The sequence below is a fragment of the Gossypium hirsutum genome, chromosome A05 (genome assembly GCF_007990345.1).
Source record: "Gossypium hirsutum isolate 1008001.06 chromosome A05, Gossypium_hirsutum_v2.1, whole genome shotgun sequence".
Classification (NCBI taxonomy): Eukaryota; Viridiplantae; Streptophyta; class Magnoliopsida; order Malvales; family Malvaceae; genus Gossypium; species Gossypium hirsutum.
The window spans coordinates 110,378,415-110,400,643 of NC_053428.1; the positions used below are offsets into that span (position 1 = coordinate 110,378,415).

At 34.1% G+C, this 22,229-nt stretch overlaps 4 protein-coding genes and 1 long non-coding RNA gene across 11 annotated transcripts; 3 read left to right on the top strand and 2 right to left on the bottom strand.

Annotated features, from left to right (window-relative positions):
* Positions 1-2,168: 2,168 nt before the first annotated feature.
* On the bottom strand, positions 2,169-2,861 carry LOC107904287 (protein phosphatase 1 regulatory subunit INH3). The gene has a single exon (XM_016830608.2). It carries the CDS (start codon positions 2,724-2,726, stop codon positions 2,352-2,354), a length of 375 nt encoding a protein of 124 aa, XP_016686097.1. The 5' UTR covers positions 2,727-2,861; the 3' UTR covers positions 2,169-2,351.
* Positions 2,862-3,491: 630 nt separating this feature from the next.
* Positions 3,492-4,005, top strand: LOC107904288 (protein phosphatase 1 regulatory subunit INH3). Its single transcript, XM_016830610.2, has one exon. The coding sequence runs from the start codon at positions 3,492-3,494 to the stop codon at positions 3,858-3,860; it is 369 nt and encodes a 122-aa protein (XP_016686099.1). The 3' UTR covers positions 3,861-4,005.
* Positions 4,006-5,109: 1,104 nt separating this feature from the next.
* LOC107904286 (serine carboxypeptidase-like 49) lies at positions 5,110-8,075 on the top strand. Its single transcript, XM_016830607.2, has 4 exons — positions 5,110-6,544; positions 6,663-6,813; positions 7,027-7,115; positions 7,708-8,075. The coding sequence occupies exons 1-4, from the start codon at positions 6,329-6,331 to the stop codon at positions 7,831-7,833; spliced, it is 582 nt and encodes a 193-aa protein (XP_016686096.1). The 5' UTR covers positions 5,110-6,328; the 3' UTR covers positions 7,834-8,075.
* LOC107904283 (uncharacterized) lies at positions 7,953-10,376 on the bottom strand. The gene is made up of 2 exons (XM_016830605.2): positions 9,977-10,376; positions 7,953-9,181 (listed from the first exon to the last, which is right to left on the bottom strand). Exon 2 carries the CDS (start codon positions 9,143-9,145, stop codon positions 8,072-8,074), a length of 1,074 nt encoding a protein of 357 aa, XP_016686094.1. The 5' UTR covers positions 9,146-9,181; positions 9,977-10,376; the 3' UTR covers positions 7,953-8,071.
* Positions 10,377-14,708: 4,332 nt separating this feature from the next.
* Positions 14,709-20,551, top strand: LOC107902480 (uncharacterized). Of its 7 annotated transcripts, none has more exons than XR_005927642.1 (10): positions 14,709-15,862; positions 16,036-16,179; positions 16,298-16,448; positions 16,663-16,751; positions 17,195-17,313; positions 17,410-17,543; positions 17,638-17,841; positions 19,087-19,307; positions 19,435-19,554; positions 20,170-20,551. It is a non-coding gene; the product is annotated as an uncharacterized lncRNA (long non-coding RNA). The 7 variants fall into 7 exon arrangements; XR_005927646.1 differs by having other exon boundaries at positions 17,638-17,731; XR_005927647.1 differs by lacking the exon at positions 20,170-20,551 and adding an exon at positions 19,770-20,039 and having other exon boundaries at positions 17,638-17,731.
* Positions 20,552-22,229: the final 1,678 nt, after the last annotated feature.

Consider the following 22,229-nt stretch of genomic DNA (forward strand, 5'->3'; position numbering starts at 1 on the left):
GAAAAAGTTCAAAACAGGTCAGCAATTTGGAAGATTAATCAATTATCTCTTGCTGGTACAGTTGTTCTTATCCAAGTTGCTATTGCTTCTATCCCGAACTATACCCAGGCAACCCACTAGGTATATTAGGGAAGTGGAGGAAAAAATCATCATATTAACTGGAACTTTCTTTTGCTTAAATTGGCAGGGAATTGGGTCTCAAAAACAAAAGATACGAACCTTCTTGCTAAAATGGGTTTGGAGCTTCATGATGATACTACGAGACTGTGGAAAGATGTTATATGTACAAAATATCTTCACAAAATTTCTTTTTCCACGTTTAAAGCAAACAATGTTTTATGCTCTATACTTGAAGAAGCATCCTTGATGGGAAGCATGTTCTTGTGACTGGAGTAAGGTGGAGTTTGGGTATTGGGTAATGGTTATTATACTAGCTTTTGGAAGGATAAATGGTGGGATAGTGATGTATCATCCCTTGATTTGAATAAAAATTGGGATAAGGTCATGGTCCAGTGAAACGTTCTATTGATAGAAAAAATTAGGGATTCGCTAAGTATCTTTAGAGAGCCTATCAACACATTCCCTTGTTATAAAAGTTATATAGAAGCTAGAAGTAAACCCAAACTTCAGACCTTTTCGTGGAGTGTGATTAATAACAAAATTCTCTGTAATTCTAACAGAAAGAGCAAGAAACTCAATGAGTGGTGTTACATATCTCCTCCTCGCCAAGTCAGCCACCCAGTCAAGGCTTAGCTCGCTCGTGTTCAACACCTCGCATGAGTATCACCCCTTGGACCTGGAGTATATAACTAATACAAGCATGCCTAATTTTTCATAATTTATATCATGTCTGAATATATATATATATAAACATACTTATCAAAATGAAGATTCTTGGTAAGGGTAACACAGCATTTCCAAGCCCCAGACTCATTCCTGTGACATACTTGCACTAACCTGTCCTACAACAACCAGCAAACCCTTGTCACCAAAGCCAACAAGCCTAACCATTCACCAACCCACCCTCCACATTTTAATACCTTCACACCTCCTTTTAACCCTTCTCTTTTTTTGTTATCCGCTTTATTTGTTTACTCCTCTCTTGCCTTCTATCTTACCAAGACTTTTCATGAAGTATCCATCTTCATACATTTTTGTACATGGTATAGAATATAATCCTCCAAGGACCCTCTAAATACATAAAAAAAATACACCCATGTGGGACATATTTTTGTGTTTGACACTCTAAATACGAACCAAACTATCTCCTTCTAACCCCCTTCTTAGCACAACGTATTCCTCACTTGATGCCCCATCCCCTTTTCCAATCTCCATATTGCTCCCTCCCCTCCAGACTCTTCTCACCAACTCTGTTTAACTTTATAAAACTCAGCGTAAACCCCCCGAATAGATCAGCGTAAACCCCGTTACAGTAAACCAACCACCAAAAAAGAGGCCATTTTGAATCTCAACGGTGGATAAAAAGACAGTCCCAGCACCAAGTCTTGAATCATTGCTTAATGTCTTTTATAAATGAGAATGGAATCAATAATTCAAGATTTTCAGTAACTTGTTCCCCTACTATCCTCTACCAACAGCTAATTGGGATACTGGCCTTGTGAAGGGTTTAAATATTAGTCACACCACAATGTTGTGACCATTGTTTTGGGGCTTCTGACTTTTTCGGCCGCAGATGTTCACCTCAGACCACAACTTAAATCCTTGGGTCGTCTATCTCACTATTCCCATTGTGTATAACAAACTGTTTGATAGGAGAGAAAAACAGGGGATAGGACGAAAAGTTCTAATCTAATGTTAGAAGTGCATGCGAACATATCCTATAACTCAACCATTAAATTCAAAAATTTACCTTCCAATTCTTTCTTGCCTACCAAACAGAGGCTAAAACTAGCACCCCAAAATTATGTCAGACAAAATTCGCTTATTTATTGATCATAAACAAACAGAATATTCATCATGCATACCAGAAAAACAGAGTTATGAATTGAAGCATACCTTCAGTTCTGATGCTGGAATTCTTGGATAACTTTAACTAAGAAGCAAGTAGAGAAAACAAATGATAAGAAAACAATCTCTCAAGACATCCCCAAAAATTAATTTAGATCATAAGTAAATTAGGGTTTAAATTCATCTTCAGCTATCAAAAGTTAATTAATTATATCAGTTCTATGCGTTATTATTTAAAACCAAATCGATATAAACGTTCATCCAAAAACCAAATCGATATAAACGTCCAAACAAAATTACATGAAATCAATACTATAGAATTTCATGAAAGTCGGTTCGGTGCATCCAAAACAAAGTTTTAGAGAAACAGATTGGAAACAGAATCAGGCGCTGGAGCTGGAGCTGGAGCTGCTGCTGGGCCTGCAGCCATCCTTGGAGGAATCATGTCCGTTGGATGGATGATGGTGATGATGATGGTCATGTCCGTCGTCATCACTGTCGTCTTCGTCGAAGGGCTTTTCTTTATGGTAAATACAACAGATCTTGGAACTCTTCTTGTTCATGAATTCGTTGTCCACGGTGCCTTCTTTCCACGTAACTTTCTTCTTCCTAGGGCGGAGTTCGAGGACGAGGGCTTCTTGCGGCTGCGACGACGAGGAGGACGCGCCCGAGGTGTTCTCGATCGTCACGGTGGTTGTCATGGATGACATCGCTGATGACGATCTGTTCGCGGTGCCTATCGCCGTCGGTCGAACCATCGCCAGAGATTATCGCCGTTCGATTTTTTTTAATTTTCTTTTTGTTGATGAAATAATAGGCTTTCAGCTCCCCCAATAAGCTGTTCAGTTTCATTTAATTGCGTTGTGAGGACTTCGTTTTTTTCATGAACATCAATCACACGTGTGCTCTCCACTTTATTTTTTTTAGAGTCGGTAAACCGATTTTTCGGGTTTTATAGGGTAAATTCCATGTTTGCTCCTCCAACTTTCTTAAATTTTAATTTTAGGTATAAAAAAATGTTTGTAATATGAGCACTACCGTTATATATTTTAAACTCATTTTATCTTTTCAAATTTTTTAATTTGAAGTTGAATGTCGAAATCATTTTAAAACGAGGTTTAGAAAACAGGGGTCTCGACTTTTAAAAAATTGAAAACGGAAGTCGCCACCAATCAGTTTAAGTGTGATTGAACCACTTTCAAACCATTTTTGTTTGAAATCTTTTGTTTTGGTCTACGAAATCAAAAACACGGGTTCGGAAGTCGGTTGCCTACGAAGAATTAACACCCTCGTAACGCCCAAAAGTTGATACCAAATTGAATAACTTTCTATCCTTAATGCTAAAATTTTAAAAGTATTTAAAAGTATGATCCCTTTTGAAATTAGAATAATTCAAGTTTAAAATCGAGATTTCCTTGTTCAAAAGAATATGAAACTGAACAGCTTATTGGGGGAGCTGAAAGCCTATTATTTCATCAACAAAAAGAAAATAAAAAAAAATCGAACGGCGATAATCTCTGGCGATGGTTCGACCGACGGCGATAGGCACCACGAACAGATCGTCATCAGCGATGTCCACCATGACAACCACCATGACGATCGAGAACACCTCCGGCGTGTCCTCCTCGTCGTCGCAGCCTCAAGAAGCTCTCGTCCTCGAACTCCGCCGTAGGAAGAAGAAAGTTACGTGGAAAGAAGGCACCGTGGACAACGAATTCATGAACAAGAAGAGTTCCAATATATGTTGTATTTACCATAAAGAAAAGCCCTTCGACGAAGACGACAGTGATGACGACGGACATGATCATCATCATCACCATCATCCATCCAACGGACATGATTCCTCCAAGGATGGCTGCAGGCCCAGCAGCAGCTCCAGCTCCAGCGCCTGATTCTGTTTCCAATCTGTTTCTCTAATACTTTGTTTTGGATGCACCGAACCGACTTTCATGAAATTCTATAGTATTGATTTCATGTAATTTGTTTGGACGTTTATATCGATTTGGTTTTTGGATGCAATGAACAAACGTTTATATCGATTTGGTTTTAAATAATAACGCATAGAACTGATATAATTAATTAACTTTTGCTAGCTGAAGATGAATTTAAACCCTAATTTACTTATGATCTAAATTAATTTTTGGGGATCTCTTGAGAGATAGTTTTCTTATCATTTGTTTTCTCTACTTGCTCCTTAGTTAAAGTTGTCCAAGAATTCCAGCATCAGAACTGAAGGTATGCTTCAATTCATAACTCTGTTTTCTAGTATGCATGATGAATATTCTGTTTGTTTACGATGCATAAATAAGCGAATTTTGTCTGACATAATTTTGGGGTGCTAGTTTTAGCCTCTGTTTGGTAGGCAAGAAAGAATTGGAAGGTAAATGTTTGAATTTAATGGTTGAGTTATAGGATATGTTAGCATGCACTTCTAACATCAGATTAGAACTTCTTTTCGTCCTATCCCCTGTTTTTCTCTCCTATCAAACAGTTTGTTATACACAATGGGAATAGTGAGATAGACGACCCAAGGATTTAAGTTGTGGACTGAGGTGAACATCTGCAGCGGAAAAAGTCAGAAGCCCCAAAACAATGGTCACAACATTGTGGTGTGACTAATATTTAAACCCTTCACAAGGTCAGTATCCCAATTAGCTGTTGATAGAGGATAGTAGGGGAACATGTTACTGAAAATCTTGAATTATTGATTCCATTCTCATTTATAAAAGACATTAAGCAATTATTCTAGACTTGGTGCTGGGACTGTCTTTTTATCCACCGTTGAGATTCAAAATGGCCTCTTTTTTGGTGGTTGGTTTACTGTAACGGGGTTTACGCTGATCTTTTCAGGGGGGGTTCACTTGGTTTTATAAAGTTAAACAGAGTTGGTGAGAAGAGTCTGGAGGGGAGATAGCAATATGAAGATTGGAAAAGGGGACGGGGCATCAAGTGAGGAATACATTGTGCTAAGAAGGGGGTTAGAAGGAGATAGTTTGGTTCGTATTTAGAGTGTCAAACACAAAAATATGTCCCACATGGGTGTATTTTTTTTTATGTATTTAGAGGGTCCTTGGAGGATTATATTCTATACCATGTACAAGAATGTATGAAGATGGATACTTCATGAAAAGTCTTGGTAAGATAGATGGCAAGAGATGAGTAAACAAATAAAGCGGATAACAAAAAAAGAGAAGGGTTAAAAGGAGGTGTGAAGGTATTAAAATGTGGAGGGTGGGCTGGTGAATGGTTAGGCTTGTTGGCTTTGGTGACAAGGGTTTGCTGGTTGTTGTTGGACAGGTTAGTGCAAGTATGTCACAGGAATGAGTCGGGGGCTTGGAAATGCTGTGTTACCCTTACCAAGAATCTTCATTTTGATAAGTATGTTTATATATATATATATATATTCAGACATGATATAAATTATGAAAAATTAGGCATGCTTGTATTAGTTATATACTCCAGGTCCAAGGGGTGATACTCATGCGAGGTGTTGAACACGAGCGAGCTAAGCCTTGACTGGGTGGCTGACTTGGCGAGGAGGAGATATGTAACACCACTCATTGAGGTTCTTACTCTTTCTGTTAGAATTACAGAGAATTTTGTTATTAATCACACTCCACGAAAAGGTCTGAATTTTGGGTTTACTTCTAGCTTCTATATAACTTTTATAACAAGGGAATGTGTTGATAGGCTCTCTAAAGATACTTCCTTAGCGAATCCCTAATTTTTTCTATCAATAGAACGTTTCACTGGAAGCTTAGCAACTTCTGAAGTAGTTTCTCCTTATTCCAACCCTTTTTTCATCACTAAATTCATTAACCATGACCTTTTCCCAAGTTTTATTCAAATCAAGGGATGATACATCACTATCCCACCATTTATCCTTCCAAAAGCTAGTATAATAACCATCAGCCAATACCCAAACTCCACCTTACTCCAGTCACAAGAACATGCTTCCCATCAAGGATGCTTCTTCAAGTATAGAGCATAAAACATTGTTTGCTTTAAACTTGGAAAAAGAAATTTTGTGAAGATATTTTGTACATATAACATCTTTCCGGAGTGTCGTAGTATCATCATGAAGCTCCAAACCCATTTTAGCAAGAAGGTTCATATCTTTTGTTTTTGAGACCCAATACCCTGCCAATTTAAGCAAAACAAAGTTCCAGTTAATATGATGATTTTTTCCTCTACTTCCCTAATATATCTAGTGGGTTACCTGGGTATAGTTCGGGATAGAAGCAATAGCAACTTGGATAATAACAACTGTACCAGCAAGAGATAATTGATTAATCTTCCAAATTGCTGACCTGTTTTGAACTTTTTCCACTAAATGTAGTACAATTATGTTGTTTTGGGAATGCTATTATGTCTTGTGAGCTCTCTGGTTGCCCTTTCAAGACTGTTGATGGAAATAGAAAGTTTTTACTTGGAGAAGCTAATAGTCTGTCCTGAGTTGGCCAGGAATGACTTTTATATAACTGGAGAATCGTATGCTGGGCACTATATTCCAGCTTTTGCTGCCCGAGTCCACCGAGGAAACAAAGCTGAAGATGGAATTCATATAAACCTGAAGGTGTGTTACTAATTATATGACGTCAAGCTTCTAGATTTTATTTACTAATTTCCCAAAGTTTTATCTTGTCTGAATCAATTCATTTGTTTGCTTACTTCAACTACAATGTGTTTAACAGGGATTTGCTATTGGAAATGGCCTGACTGACCCTGCAATCCAGTATAAAGCTTACCCCGATTATGCTTTAGACATGGGGTTAATTAAGAAGACGGACTATAGTTTAATCAACAAGCTGGTTCCAGTTTGTGAATTTGCAATAAAGCTTTGTGGTAATTTTGCATCTGAAATGGCTTCCTCTCTTTTGTATGATCATTCTCTACATATTTACCTCGAATTTCCAAACTTCAAAGAATTGATTTCTACCCCCCATTCTGCATTTTATATTATAAGATTTTCTTTAAAAAAAGTTATATCACAGATTGAATCAGTGTTGCTTATCTCCTTGATACTTTTTCTTTCTTTTTGGAAAACCATTTTTCCAGGCACTGATGGTACAATCTCTTGCATGGCTTCCTATTTTGTCTGCAATACCATATTCGCTAGCATCATAGCACGTGCTGGTGGTATAAATGTAAGAGACATGAATTATTTGCTTACTACATGGGTTCAGTTATCTTTTAATGCTTAGAAACACATTTGATGAATTATTTGCTTAATTGGTTCTATTTGTTTTTGTTTCTGCTGTCATATCCTGCGAAGTAGAATGTGTTTCTTTTCCTAGCATTATGAAACTATCTTCTTCTAAAATATCTGGAGAAAAGTTTTTGTGCAAATAATGTAATTTGCCTGATTAGAAAATAAAATGAAAATAGTTTATGAATGATAGAGTAGGGCCTGAAATTGGTCTTAATATCATTGACATTGTTTCTTAAAATATTTTATGAGCAATATGAGCAAAGGATGCCTAGAATTTTTTCCTATTGTTAAACCAATTATTACTTACATTAGTCAGACCCAACTGTGAGTGTCTGATATGGGTATTTGTTTGACATAGTTATATTCTATTCTTTTAGAAGTTTTTTTGTGTATTTAAAAGGCCATAGAGGTCAGACATGACACTTCAAAGAAAAAAAAAAGAAGCTATTAAGAGGAGTCATCTGTGGCCTGATATCTTATGATTCTTTGAATAAAATTCGAAATGCTCCAATGTTTTCTTGTTGCAGTACTATGATATTAGAAAGAAATGTGAGGGGAGTCTTTGCTATGACTTCTCAAACATGGAGACATTTCTGAACAGGAAATGTGTTAGGGATGCTCTTGGTGTTGGGAATATAGATTTCGTTTCCTGAAGCCCTACAGGCCATGGTGGTTGACTGGATGCACAATCTTGAAGTTTTAGTAGCTGTTAAATATTTCTAAAAATAAAATAAATTTAATAAAATATAATAATAATTGAGTAAAATTAATATTAGCAAATAAATAAGACAATTGTATTGAGTAAAATTTAAGAATGTCAAAACATAACATAGACATTTTGTTTTCTCTAAAGACGATGATAATAATAAAGTAAAACATCCATTCTAAACTCTAATTATACTCTTTTGAGGGCGAGATCCAAATGTATGGAGAAAGATCTTTGTGCGAGGATTTGAATTGATAATATTTTTCCAAGCTTCCGTCTTTCAAATGAAAAATACCAATATCTCGAGGACCCAATACCTCATATGCATCCCAATCAATAAAATTATCCGTGAAATATATAGAATTAGGCTGGCCTCTGGGAAAATCCAAAGCTGAAACTGCTAAAGTATTATTATCACTCACAAAAACTATATCTCCATCTATACTCTCTACCTCTTTCTTTTCTAAGAATTTACCGTTTTCATAATCTAAAATCAACTTGAAAACTGTGAATTTTTTTGTCCAATGAGCCATTCTTTCACCAACCTTTTCAAAATCAAAATGTTTATGGATGGAGTATAAATTTCCCATAGATGACTTAACAATATATACTCTATGTAAATAATTCTCAAGCTTTAAAATTTTTGGCACGAGTGTGTTCAATTTTGGTGGCTTTGAACTTTCATCATCTCCTACACCATTAACATCAAATGATACAAGATTGTTGTATTCCCCTATAGCATAAACCAAACCTTTATGGAAAAGAATATCACTGATAAGAGATTGATCTTCATCGACATCCATGTATATCCAATTTTCTTGGCAAGGTCTGTAGAAGGCTACCCTGCCATACACACTATAAATTACAACAACTACAAAATTATTCGGATGCAACAAAGGACCGTCTGATAACACAACCTTTTGAATTTTATATGTGTAGGGCCCACTATCATATGCCATGCTATCAAACTGAGGAAGATGAATGCTAAGATTTTTAAAAGGATTTGAAAGAGTTATATTGAAGCTCTCATCCACTGTGGCTACACTCTTTTTGGATGGAATCATCAGCATTGAAATTAGATTTGAAATTAGATTTGTGGATGATCGCCTCTTGATGTCGAGAAAAGTATTGAACAGCGAATGCCAATATTTGCTAACAGCACCAAATTGAACCCGACTGATGGTTTCATCTATTTTCTCAAAAACAGTAAGAAGACAGAGTTCTGGTAAATATTCCCAATCAGGCACAGAATTCCCCATACTTGTTCCTTCAGAAAACCAATAGCAACTTGATCCCTGCAAATAATTCAAGTTAGGATATAAAATAAGAGGGTGATGAAAGTACGTATTTTCAGCACTTATATGGGTATTTAGAGAGTGCACTTATATAAACTTCAAGTGTTTTTTTTTTTTCACTTAAACTAGGATGTTAACAATTTTTCACTTTTAGAAGTTCAAATCAATTGTAAGGTTATTTTAATTAGGTTTCTATAATAGTTATTTGCTATTCCTTATTAAAATATTCCTTAATTTATGTAAATTTTTTTATTTTCGTGATGTTATTTCACTGAATTATAATGTTTAACTTCAATTTTTAGTGAGTAAAGTGTACGGCCCAATTTCTGCCCGGACCCGTCAGAATACAAAGCCCATCATCAACAGACCCAAAACCTAAATCAATCCCAAGCCCGATAACCCAAATGTCTAACTCTAAATCAGAAACAAAAAGGGCAAAACCCTAATGTTTTGGCCGACGTCCAGCAAGGTTACCCCTCGTGCACGCCGCACGTCTCGCATCCGTACCCACGTCGACCACGCCCACGTCGCGCGCACGTCCACCCTCACATGCGATTGAAGTTTAAAACAGTTGTAAAGATAGGTTATAAAGCCATGTGATTGTAACATGTTTTTTTTTGGGGGGGGTACGATTTTGGAATGAAAAAAGCAGCAAGATTTTGAACACAAACAGTATACGAGTACACATCCGTCAAGAATCAAGGTTTAATAGGTGAATTTTGGATTTCTTTCGATTGTTCCTTTTCATTTTTCTTCCTATCGCGTGTAAAAGGGCAAAGATAAGGAAAAACTTACCTTGACCGGCTGCGAGCGCGTCGTTGGAGCCTCGTCTCTACCGTCGAAGTTGAAGCCAAGCGGGGTCGGGGAAGTGTTTTCTTTTGATTTTTTTTAGACCGAAAGAGCTAAGAAGTGGTTGTTTTGGGGTTGGCCGAATTGGGGAAGATTGAGAGCATTAGGTTTTTTTTCCCCTTCTATTTTGATCTTTGGGGATTGGAATGGCTCAAGTTTCTTTTTTTCACTTTCATAAATAAAAGTGAAGCGGTGAGTGTGGATAAAGGGTGAAGGATCTGCTCATGTTTGCCTACAATGGGTAAATTTTGCAAGTAGTCCTCCCTTTTTTACACACCATTTAATTATCCCTATTTCAGTTTTTTCAAAACTCAATTTTGGCCCTGAATTTCGTGCACCATTTCATTTTAATCCGCATCAGAGTGCTGCGTTTAGGGGCTTAAAATAATTTCATTTTTGGACCCTGTTTGTTTGTGTGCATCACAGTTTAATCCTCGAAGTTGTTTTAATAACTTTATTCATTTATAAATTATCCTTTTGGTTATTTTTTATTTCAATTGAGTTTTTTATTTATTTCATTTTATATTTTCTTTATTGGTTACCGTTTTTTATTTTTTATCCCTTCATTTGTATATATATATATTTTTTTAAATTGTTTTACCATATAGCTATTTTATTTTAAAATTCCCTTTTATATATTTCTTTGTTTTAAAAATTAGTATGATCTTCAATTTAAATGTTTCTATATATTGTTACTTTGTACAAATACACAGAATTTTTATTAATTGTTTTATATATTTGATTTCATATTATTTTCCGTATATATTTCCTCTTTATATATATATATACACATATATAAGTCTAATTACACATATACAATTTATTGCTTTTAAAAGTCCCATTTTAAATTACACTTTGGTCATTTTAAATACTTTCTTATATTATTATTTATATGTATATACTTTACTTATTAAATCTTTCATTTTATACCTATAATCGTTACTTCTTTTGTGTTAACATTATTTTGTATATTATTTGATTTCATATTATGAAGTTTATTACTCTTAATATATTCTTTTATACATACATATATATATACATTTTCCCCCTGTTATATTCATAACTCACCTGTGTTAAAACTTTCTTATATGTACAGTATTGGTTAAATATTGCATGCTGTAAGATATTTTGTATTCTTTCTCCAACCTCTTCAAAATCAAAATGTTTATGGATGGAGTATAAATTTCCCATAGATGACTTAAAAATATATACTCTATGTGAATAATTCTCAAGCTTTAAAACTTTTGGCACGAGTGTGTTCAATTTTGGTGGCTTTGAACTTTCATCATCTTCTACACCATTAACATCGAATGATACAAGATTGTTGTATTTCCCTATAGCATAAACTAAACCTTTATGGAAAAGAATATCACTGATAAGAGATTGATCTTCATCGACATCCATGTATATCAAATTTTCTTGGCAAGGTCTGTAGAAGGCTACCCTGCCATACACACTATAAATTACAACAACTATAAAATTATTCGGATGCAACAAGGGATCGTCTGATAACACAACCTTTCGAATTTTATATGTGTAAGGCCCACTATCATATGCCATGCTATCAAACTGAGGAAGATGAATGCTAAGATTTTTAAAAGGATTTGAAAGAGTTATATTGAAGCTCTTATCCACGGTGGCTATCCAACCATAACAAGAACCAAAGTATCTCCGTGTATAAGGCTTGGGAAATTCAATCTTAGAGACTTTTGATTTGGCTTGTAGGCTGCATACTTTTCGCTTTGTGGCGCTCTTTTTGGATGGAACCATCAGCATTGGAACTAGATTTGGGGATGATCGCCTCTTGATGTCGAGAAAAATATTGAACAGTGAATGCCAATTTTTGCTAACAACACCAAATTGAACCCGACTGATGGGTTCATCTATTTTCTCAAGAACTATAAGAAGACAGAGTTCTGGTAGATATTTCCAATCTGGCACAGAATTCCCCATACTTGTTACTTCAAAAAACCTGTAATATCCCGAATTAAGGCCTAATTGGAATAGTGGTTTCGTGACCACAAATCCGAGATAGAAATAATTATTTTATAATTATTTTGAGGTTTATGATATGATTGCATAATTGTGTGAAAATTTTGTGAAGAAATTTTTGGCATAACGAGTTTAATTTAAAGTTAGGGACTAAATCGAATAAGTTGCAAAACTTGCATTCTAGAAGTTTTTAGTATGAAATTGCTTTGAAATATTAATTAGGAGGTCTTAAATGGTAATTTGACCAATTTTAAGTTCATGGACAAAATTAGGACATGGAAGGAATTTTTGGAAAGTTTAGTAGTAAGGGCATTTTGGTCATTTGGATATTAAATGAAATAAAAATAGGAAAAATAACCCAAAATGATCATCTTCTCCATATTGTTCTGCCGATTTTTGCTCTCCTCCATAGCTGGGGTTTTTTCAACTTTCAAACTTCATGGTAAGTGATTTCAAGCCCCGTTGTTAATGATTTTTATGTTTTTGAAATCCCGGTAGCTCGATTTAGCTTATGTTAACAATAATTCAACCTATGGTTCATATTTGGAAAGATACCCATAGGTGAAATTTGTGTATTTTGTTGTTTTATGACAGAATATGAGGTTTTAAATTTTGTTAGACAACTTGTGCTACTCGGTTTTGAGTAAAAACGAGTAAAAAGGCTTAATCGGTAAAAAATATTTAGTAGTCATAAATACATGTTAGAGTGAGAATTTGATGTTGCCATAGAAGGGAAAAATGATCAGCATGTTATAAAACATAATAATAAGGGATGAAGTTTAATTCCCGAGCCTAGGGGCAAAAGTGTAATTATGCAAAAGTTTAAGGGCAAAATGGTAATTTTGCCAAAGTTCGTATTAAGGACTGTTTTAATCAATGTATGTATTAAATAAGGTTAATTTGGTATTATAGATCAAGAGAAACGAGATTCAAGTCGTGATCGAGAGAAAAACAAAGTTTACGAGGAATAGGCTCGATTGTTAAAAATTTTGTACCGAGGTAAGTTCATGTGTAAATAAGGTAGCATAATTGTTATTTTTAAGTTATTGATGTTAAATATATGATATGCTGATTTTTATCATGAAATATATGTTTTGTGGTTATTTTCGAATAAAATACAAATTAAGTGTATTATTTGTTAAATATAAAGTGCTACCGAGTATTGGTTTCGGTATTTTACGGAAGATGGCAAGGAGATGTGTTCGAGGAAAATCCCGTTTGAACCTTAGGAACAGATTAGGATACAAGTGACATGTCATTAGGATGGTTGAGCATTCGAACTCGTTGAGTTGAGTCCGAGTTCACTTATGGATGTGGAATGTCCGAACTCGTTGAGTTGAGTCCAAGTTCGTGAGATGTAACTAGGCATCCGAACTCGTTGAGTTGAGTCCGAGTTCACTTATGGATGCTAACGCCTGAGCTCGTTGAGTTGAGTCCGAGTTCACTTATGGGCGGGTTACAGGGTAGCTTGGCTACAAATGTGGCACTTATGTGCAAATTATCCATGTATCCGAATTATATTCCGATGTGTTCAACGGGTAAAATTTCTAGTGAAATTGAAGAATACTTAAGATGCAAGTGACGTTTTGGTAAGTGTTGTGAAATGGACACTTTGGACAGGTATGTACTTAACCCTTGGGTTGAAAATAGATACAACAACGATAAGGTGGTAAGATGATGAATGATGTTTAAAAATGTGATATATGTTTTGGTGATACCATGCTAAGGTTGTTTGGTATAATTGTATGGTTATGTTACTTGTTATTTGCATATGAACTTACTAAGCATTTATGCTTACTCCCTCCTTTTCGTTCATTGTAGTTTTAACAATCCGGCTTAAGAATTGGGATAGGTCGAAGACTCGTTCACACTATCCGAAGGTCTAAATTGGTAAAATGGCTTGTGTGTTTTGAATGTGGCATGTATGGCAAAATACTCACTTTGTGTAAATGATCTTATGATATGGCTATGGTTTGGAAAGAAAATGGTTTGTAAATGATTAGCCATTGGAATGGCCAATCTAAGTCATATTTGATGTTATGTATGTTTAAAATGCTATTTAGTCCATGAAAATCCTTAGTAAAGTGAAATCTGCCATAAAACAGAATCTGACAGCAGCAGTGATGTAAATTTGAAAAATCACTAAAAATGGTAGATATGGAATTAAATGATGAGTAAGTTATGAGATTTAATCTTAATGAGTCTATTTTCATATGGATTGAACAAAACAGGTATATGAATTATATTTTATGAGATATTTGAATTTTTGTGAAACAGGGCCAGAGTGATTTCTGGATCCCCTGTTCTGACTTTAGAAATTCATCATAAATTGTACCAAAATAATTAGGTGGTGTATTTTATATTATTAGAATCCTTATTGAGTCTAGTTTCAGGAGAAACAAACGGCATAGTTATTGAAACTCTGTACAGGGAGATATATGATTTGTAATACACAGAGGTCAGAGCAGTCGAATCCTGAAACAGGGGAGACTTTAACTAATAAACTGTACTAATTGGCCCGACCAAAAATTCTAGAAAAAAATTAGTAGATAGATATATGAGTCTAGTTTAAGGAAAAATTTACGGAATTGGATTTCGAGTTTCGGAACTCAAGATATGAATTTTTAAGTAACTGTGACGCAGTTGGACAGCTTGTCCGAATTTGTTTAAGTGCTCAAATAAGTTTAGTAATGCCTCGTTCTCGACTCCGGCGACGGTCTCGGGCGTGGGGGTGTTACAAAACCAGTAACAACTTGGTCCCTGCGAATAATTAAAATAAAATAAGAAGGTGACGAAACTATGTATTTTTAACACTTATATGGGTATTTAGAGCGTGCAAATATTAGATTTTTAAATTTAGAGCATGCACTTATATAGACTTCAAGTGTTATTTTTCTACTTCAATTAGGATGTTAATAGTTTTCTACTTTTAGAAGTTGAAATCAATTGTAAGTTTATTTAAATTAAGTTTCTATAATAATTATTTTGCTATTCGTTACTAAAATATTCCTTAATTTTTATTTTCGTGTTATTATTTCACTGAATTTCAAACTTCAACTTCAAATTAAAAAATTTGAAAAGATAAAATGAGTTTAAAATAAATAACGGTAGTGCTCATATTACAAACATTTTTTTATACCTAAAATTAAAATTTAAGAAAGTTGGAGGAGCAAACATGGAATTTACACTATAAAACCCGAAAAATCGGTTTACCGACTCTAAGAAAAATAAAGTGGAGACCACACGTGTGGTTGATGTCCATAAAAAAAACGAAGTCCTCACAACGCAATTAAATGAAACTGAACAGCTTATTGGGGGAGCTGAAAACCTATTATTTCATCAACAAAAAGAAAATAAAAAAAAATCGAACGGCGATAATCTCTGGCGATGGTTCGACCGACGGCGATAGGCACCACGAACAGATCGTCATCAGCGATGTCCTCCATGACAACCACCGTGACGATCGAGAACACCTCGGGCGCGTCCTCCTCGTCGTCGCAGCCTCAAGAAGCCCTCGTCCTCGAACTCCGCCCTAGGAAGAAGAAAGTTACGTGGAAAGAAGGCACCGTGGACAACGAATTCATGAACAAGAAGAGTTCCAAGATCTGTTGTATTTACCATAAAGAAAAGCCCTTCGACGAAGACGACAGTGATGACGACGGACATGACCATCATCATCACCGTCATCCATCCAACGGACAAGATTCCTCCAAGGATGGCTGCAGGCCCAGCAGCAGCTCCAGCTCCAGCTCCAGCGCCTGATTCTGTTTCCAATCTGTGTCTCTAAAACTTTGTCATAATGAAGACGAAGTTAGCAATGACCTTTATGACTTTTTACAGGTCAGTCTGTTTATCATTGGATCTTATTCTGGAAGAAAAGAAGTTTAGCATAATTATTTACTCTCCATTGAACTATTATTGTCAATATTGTGGAAGTGAATAAACTTCATTCAATATGTTAGAGAAAAATGAATAAATTTGTTGTTTTGACTGTGCTCTTTTTATTATGTTAGGCATTCTTTGCTGGACACTCTGAGTTGGCCAAGAATGACTTTTATATAACTGGAGAATCGTATGCTGGGCACTATATTCCAGCTTTTGCTGCCCGAGTCCACCGAGGAAACAAAGCTAAAGATGGAATTCATATAAACCTGAAGGTGTGTTACTAATTATATGACGTCAAGCTTCTAGATTTGATTTACTAATTTCCCAAAGTTTGATCTTGTCTGAATCAATTCATTTGTTTGCTTACTTCAACTACAATGTGTTTAACAGGGATTTGCTATTGGAAATGGCCTGACTGACCCTGCAATCCAGTATAAAGGTTACCCCGATTATGCTTTAGGCATGGGGTTAATTAAGAAGACGGACTATAGTTTAATCAACCAACTGGTTCCAGTTTGTGAATTTGCAATAAAGCTTTGTGGTAATTTTGCATCTGAAATGGCTTCCTCTCTTTTGTATGATCATTCTCTACATATTTACCTCGAATTTTCAAACTTGAAAGAATTGATTTTTACCCCCAATTTTCTGCATTTTATATTATAAGATTTTTTTAAAAAAGTTATATGACAGATTGAATCAGTGTTGCTTATCTCCTTGATTCTTTTTCTTTCTTTTTGGAAATCCATTTTTTCCAGGCACTGATGGTACAATCTCTTGCATGGCTTCCTATTTTGTCTGCAATGCCATATTTGCTAGCATCATAGCACGTGCTGGTGGCATAAATGTAAGAGACATGAATTATTTGCTTACTACATTGGTTTAGTTATCTTTTAATGCTTAGAAACACATTTGATGAATTATTTGCTTAATTGGTTCTATTTGTTTTGGTTTCTGCTGTAATATCCTGCGAAGTAGAATGTGTTTATTTTCCTAGCATTATGAAACTATCTTCTTCTAAAATATCTGGAGGAAAGTTTTTGTGCAAATAATGTAATTTGCCTGATTAGAAAATAAAATGAATATAGTTTATGAATGATAGAGTAGGGCCTGAAATTGGTCTTAATATCACTGACATTGTTTCTTAAGATATTTTATGAGCAATATGAGCAAAGGATGCCTAGAATCTTTTCCTATTGTTAAACCAATTATAACTTAACATTAGTCAGATCCAACTGTGAGTGTCTGATATGGGTATGTGTTTGACATAGTTATATTCGATTCTTTTAGAAGTTTTTTCGTGTATTTAGAAGGGCATGGAGGTCAGACATGACACTTCAAAGAAAAAAAAAAAAGAAGCTATTAAGAGGAGTCATCTGTGGCCTGATATCTTATCTGCAACTGGCTCGGTAAGCATGTTCTGTTTCGTTTATGGATGGGGGGAGGGGCAAATGATACCAGATACATCTAGCGAATTACGGATCATAATATGATACTTGGAACAGGCAATTCAAGATGGGTTCATGCAATGCAATGGTCTGGTCAAAAAGAATTTGTAGCATCGCCAGAGGTTCCATTTGTGGTTGATGGGTCAGAAGCAGGAGTCTTGAAAACTCATGGACCTCTTGGTTTTCTTAAGGTCTGGTCCTTCTCTCTACCAACATTTACCTGTGTCTTTAAATCTAGTTGCAGCTGACTGGTTGTTGATGTAGCTGCATGATGATCTTTAACAGGTTCATAATGTTGGTCACATGGTGCCTATGGACCAGCCCAAGGCAGCCTTAGAATTGCTGAAAAGATGGACCAAGGATTCGCTAGCTGAAGGTGGTAAGGCAGAGAAACTGTTTGCTGAAATGTGAATTTTTTTTTTTCACTTTTCACTGCTTGCAATCAGTCTTAGTTACCCGGTGCTCTCAGAATGGGAACAACAAAACAAAGTAACTTTCAATACCTGTATATATATGTATGTGGATGCCATAGGATCCTGGTTATCTTGGTGTTTTGAATATAACCTACTAAAAATAATGAAGTGATTTGAACTTTTTGTTGTTTATATCAATATTATTTAATATTTGATATAGAGTAGGAATTGACAAATATGTTCTAGGGTATAGTAAAATATTAAAAAAAAAGAGACATTATAATTATTTAAGACTGTGAAATGTTTTTTTTTTGTCAATTTATATAATGTAGTTAAGTATAAATTTAGGGAAATTATGTGATGTTACATGTTAACAAATTGAATTGGTAAATATCTATATATTTGTATTTGTTTTTAAGAGTATTTTAAATGAGATGTTAGCAGTGTATAGATTTACACATTTGTAACATAGATTAGGTTATGGCCACCTATAATGGTGGTGGGAAAGAAATTAATAACAAATATCTTTATAAAAATTATGTTAAATATAAATGAAGTTTTAGTTGAATTAAAAAGAACTAATGCTTTAGGTTTTAATTTTACCTTATGTTGTAATTCCACTATACGTTGTTTAGAGATCATCACTCATTGACACAAAATAACCTTGTTTGATTCGTCCAATTTTTTATTATGTTTGGTAATCACGTAAGATTGTGAATGGAATGTGAGATTATATTGTTTGGTTCTTTGTTGGAATGTAAGATTCAAGTATTTAGTTGATTGGATATAAAATTACTTAAAAGTAAATTTTATTATATAGTCCTTGTTATAAAATATGGACCCATTAACCAAATAATTAATTCAATCATTGAATTAAAGAACAAGTTAATCCACCAAATTGTCAATCATTCTATAATCTAATTTATGAAAAAAAAATCTAAAATCCTATAAATAAATAAAAAAATTTGATTGAAAGCTACGACATTGGTGAAATCCTCTCTCTCAACGGCATTGGCTAAACAAATAAGCTTCAAAATTTAATCTATATCATTAATATTAAATTAATCGAATAAAGGTTAGCAATTGTTGTTAATCTTCATTTCATGTTTGATTATCAGTTTATATAGTCAATGATTTTTCCCTCTGTTTTCACTTCCCCCCCCCCCCCGAAATGTATAGAGGTGATTAATTACCTCTATGGTGGTTTTGATCGAAATTTACAAACAGCTTACTTGCTATATCTCTCTCCCGCTTTTCACCCTTTAAGTGTTACTTATGTTTTCCTTTTCAATTTGGTTCCACTCTTTTTGTTTTTTGGCAGAATGTACTATTTCTTCTTTGAATCACGCAGTAACAAAAAGGACCCTGTTGTAATCTGGTTGACTGGAGGTCCAGGTTGCAGTAGTGAACTGGCTTTATTTTATGAAAATGGCCCTTTCTCCATTTCTGATAACATGTCTCTTGTCTGGAATGAGTTTGTTTGGGACAATGTATTTTTCTTAATATTCTCCATTCTTTGGTATTTGGTGTTTTCCAAATCAGGTATCACCTTGAATAACTGTAATTTTGTATCGTTTTGAAACCATGTAATATTAAAAAGTTTTAAGTTCTTTATATAAATGCTGATGGACATTTTTTCATCTTTCCTCTCTCTCCATTTTATGTTTAGGCGTCAAACCTTCTATACGTAGACCAACCTATTGGTACTGGCTTTAGCTATAGCTCTGACCGAAGGGATATTCGTCATAATGAAGACCAACTTAGCAATGACCTTTATGACATTTTACAGGTTAGTCTGTTTATAAGCTGAGCCACCTCATCTTTTGCATGTAACTATTGAAGTCTTTTGAAATGAACAAAATGCTTTCTTGATACTCAAGCATAAAATCATCCAATCACAGGATAACATATTTATTTAAGTTAGCAATGACTTTTTACACATTGAATCAGTGTTGCGTATCTCCTTGATTCGTTTTCTTTCTTTTTGGAAAACCATTTTTTTAGGCACCGATGGTACAGTCTCTTGCATGGCTTCCTATTTTGTCTGCAATACCATATTCTCTAGCATGTGGAATAAATCAGCATTAAAGGGAAAAGGAACATTCCAGTGCATAGCAGTTGTTTTTGTATGACATTGATTTGTTTAGGAAAGAAATTGTTGTAAAGTCAGCATGATTCTCTGCTCAACAAATTTGCATGGAACTCCTGTCCATCAACTCCTAATCATGCTAACAACTTTCTCTTTTACTCTATAAAATGATAGTTTCATAAAAACTTAAAACTATTCTATCTTTTAAACTCAACTTCTTCTTCTTTATATTCATAAAAACTTAAAAACTATTTTATCTTTTAAACTCAACTTCTTCTTTATAATGGCATCCAATGCTGTTGAAAATGTTTCCAGGAGAGACTACAATGGCTTTTGTAACCTTTGTTCGAAAACTTTTAGCAACTTACAAGAGGTACTGCATCACCAAAGTATCCGTCACAAAGATGAGATAAAATTCAAATGTGATCTATGCAATCGTGGTTTTCCAAGCAGGGAAGCAAGAAATGAGCACCGTACTAATGGCCATTAAACATGGTTTTATGCTGCTAATATGTATTTCAGTGTTGTTTCTATCTAGGTTTAATATATTACTTTCCTATAAGCTTAATTTATAGTTTCTATCTTGGTTTAATATGTTACTTTCCTATATGCTTAATTTATAGTTTTAATGTATTGTTTTATATTTATTAAATGCATGTTTGTGCATTCAATTGTATTATGGGCAGAATTAATTATATATTTTATTGCTTTTATTTTTGTTCTTTATTAGTATTAAATGCTTAATCTTTCTTTTGTTATTGTAAGGAGATCAATTATAACGATCAACAAATAGTTCATATACAAATTAAGAAAGCATTAAAAATTTTAGTTTCGGGAGTCCAATTCTGTAAACCAATATCATAAATATTTTTACTAGAATTATGTTCTAAGTGAACTAAATTTTGGATTGATAATTTTATCGAATAAATGATTAATAAATATGTAAAAATTAAATTACAAAATCCGATAGCATTTGAACTTTTATTACTTTTATAATTTAATTTTTACATTTTATTAATCATTTATTCGATAAAATTGTCAATCCAAAATTTAGTTCACTTAGAACATAATTCTAGTAAAAATATTTATGATATTGGTTTACGGAATTGGAGTCCTGAAACTGAATTTTTTAATGCTTTCTTAATTTGTATATGAACTATTTGTTGATCGTTATAATTGATCTCCTTACAATAACAAAGGAAAGATTAAGCATTTAATACTAATAAAGAACAAAAATAAAAGCAATAAAATATATAATTAATTTTGCCCATAATTCAATTGAATGCACAAACGTGCATTTAATAAATATAAAACAATACATTAAAACTATAAATTAAGCATATAGGAAAGTAACATATTAAACCAAGATAAAAACTATAAATTAAGCTTATAGGAAAGTAATATATTAAACCTAGATAGAAGCAATACTGAAATAACTAGCATGATGGGCATATTAGCAGCATAAAACCATGTTTAATGGCCATTAGTACGGTGCTCATTTCTTGCTTCCCTGCTTGGAAAACCACGATTGCATAGATCACATTTGAATTTTATCTCATCTTTGTGACGGATACTTTGGTGATGCAGTACCTCTTGTAAGTTGCTAAAAGTTTTCGAACAAAGGTTACAAAAGCCATTGTAGTCTCTCCAGGAAACATTTTCAACAGCATTGGATGCCATTATAAAGAAGAAGTTGAGTTTAAAAGATAAAATAGTTTTTAAGTTTTTATGAATATAAAGAAGAAGAAGTTGAGTTTAAAAGATAGAATAGTTTTAAGTTTTTATGAAACTATCATTTTATAGAGTAAAAGAGAAAGTTGTTAGCATGATTAGGAGTTGATGGACAAGAGTTCTATGCAAATTTGTTGAGCAGAGAATCATGCTGACTTTACAACAATTTCTTTCCTAAACAAATCAATATCATACAAAAACAACTGCTATGCACTGGAATGTTCCTTTTCCCTTTAATGCTGATTTATACCACATGCTAGAGAATATAGTATTGCAGACAAAATAGGAAGCCATGCAAGAGACTGTACCATCGATGCCTAAAAAAATGGTTTTCCAAAAAGAAAGAAAACGAATCAAGGAGATACGCAACACTGATTCAATGTGTAAAAAGTCATTGCTAACTTAAATAAATATGTTATTCTGTGATTGGATGATTTTATGCTTGAGTATCAAGAAAGCATTTTGTTCACTTCAATAGTTACAGGCAAAAGATGAGGTGGCTCAGCTTATAAACAGACTAACCTGTAAAATGTCATAAAGGTCATTGCTAAGTTGGTTTTCATTATGACGAATGTCCCTTCGGTCAGAGCTATAACAAAAGCCAGTACCAATAGGTTGGTCTACGTATAGAAGGTTTGACGCCT

Excerpts from the sequence above, each read along its gene's own strand:
- LOC107904283 (XM_016830605.2), bottom strand. The coding sequence starts at position 9,145 with ATGGGGAATTCTGTGCCTGATTGGGAATATTTACCAGAACTCTGTCTT.
- LOC107904287 (XM_016830608.2), bottom strand. The coding sequence starts at position 2,726 with ATGGTTCGACCGACGGCGATAGGCACCGCGAACAGATCGTCATCAGCG.
- LOC107904288 (XM_016830610.2), top strand. The coding sequence starts at position 3,492 with ATGGTTCGACCGACGGCGATAGGCACCACGAACAGATCGTCATCAGCG.
- LOC107904286 (XM_016830607.2), top strand. The coding sequence starts at position 6,329 with ATGCTATTATGTCTTGTGAGCTCTCTGGTTGCCCTTTCAAGACTGTTG. Across the intron at positions 6,545-6,662 it reads GAATTCATATAAACCTGAAG|GGATTTGCTATTGGAAATGG; the intron begins GTGTGTTACTAA and ends TGTGTTTAACAG. Across the intron at positions 6,814-7,026 it reads ATTTGCAATAAAGCTTTGTG|GCACTGATGGTACAATCTCT; the intron begins GTAATTTTGCAT and ends CCATTTTTCCAG.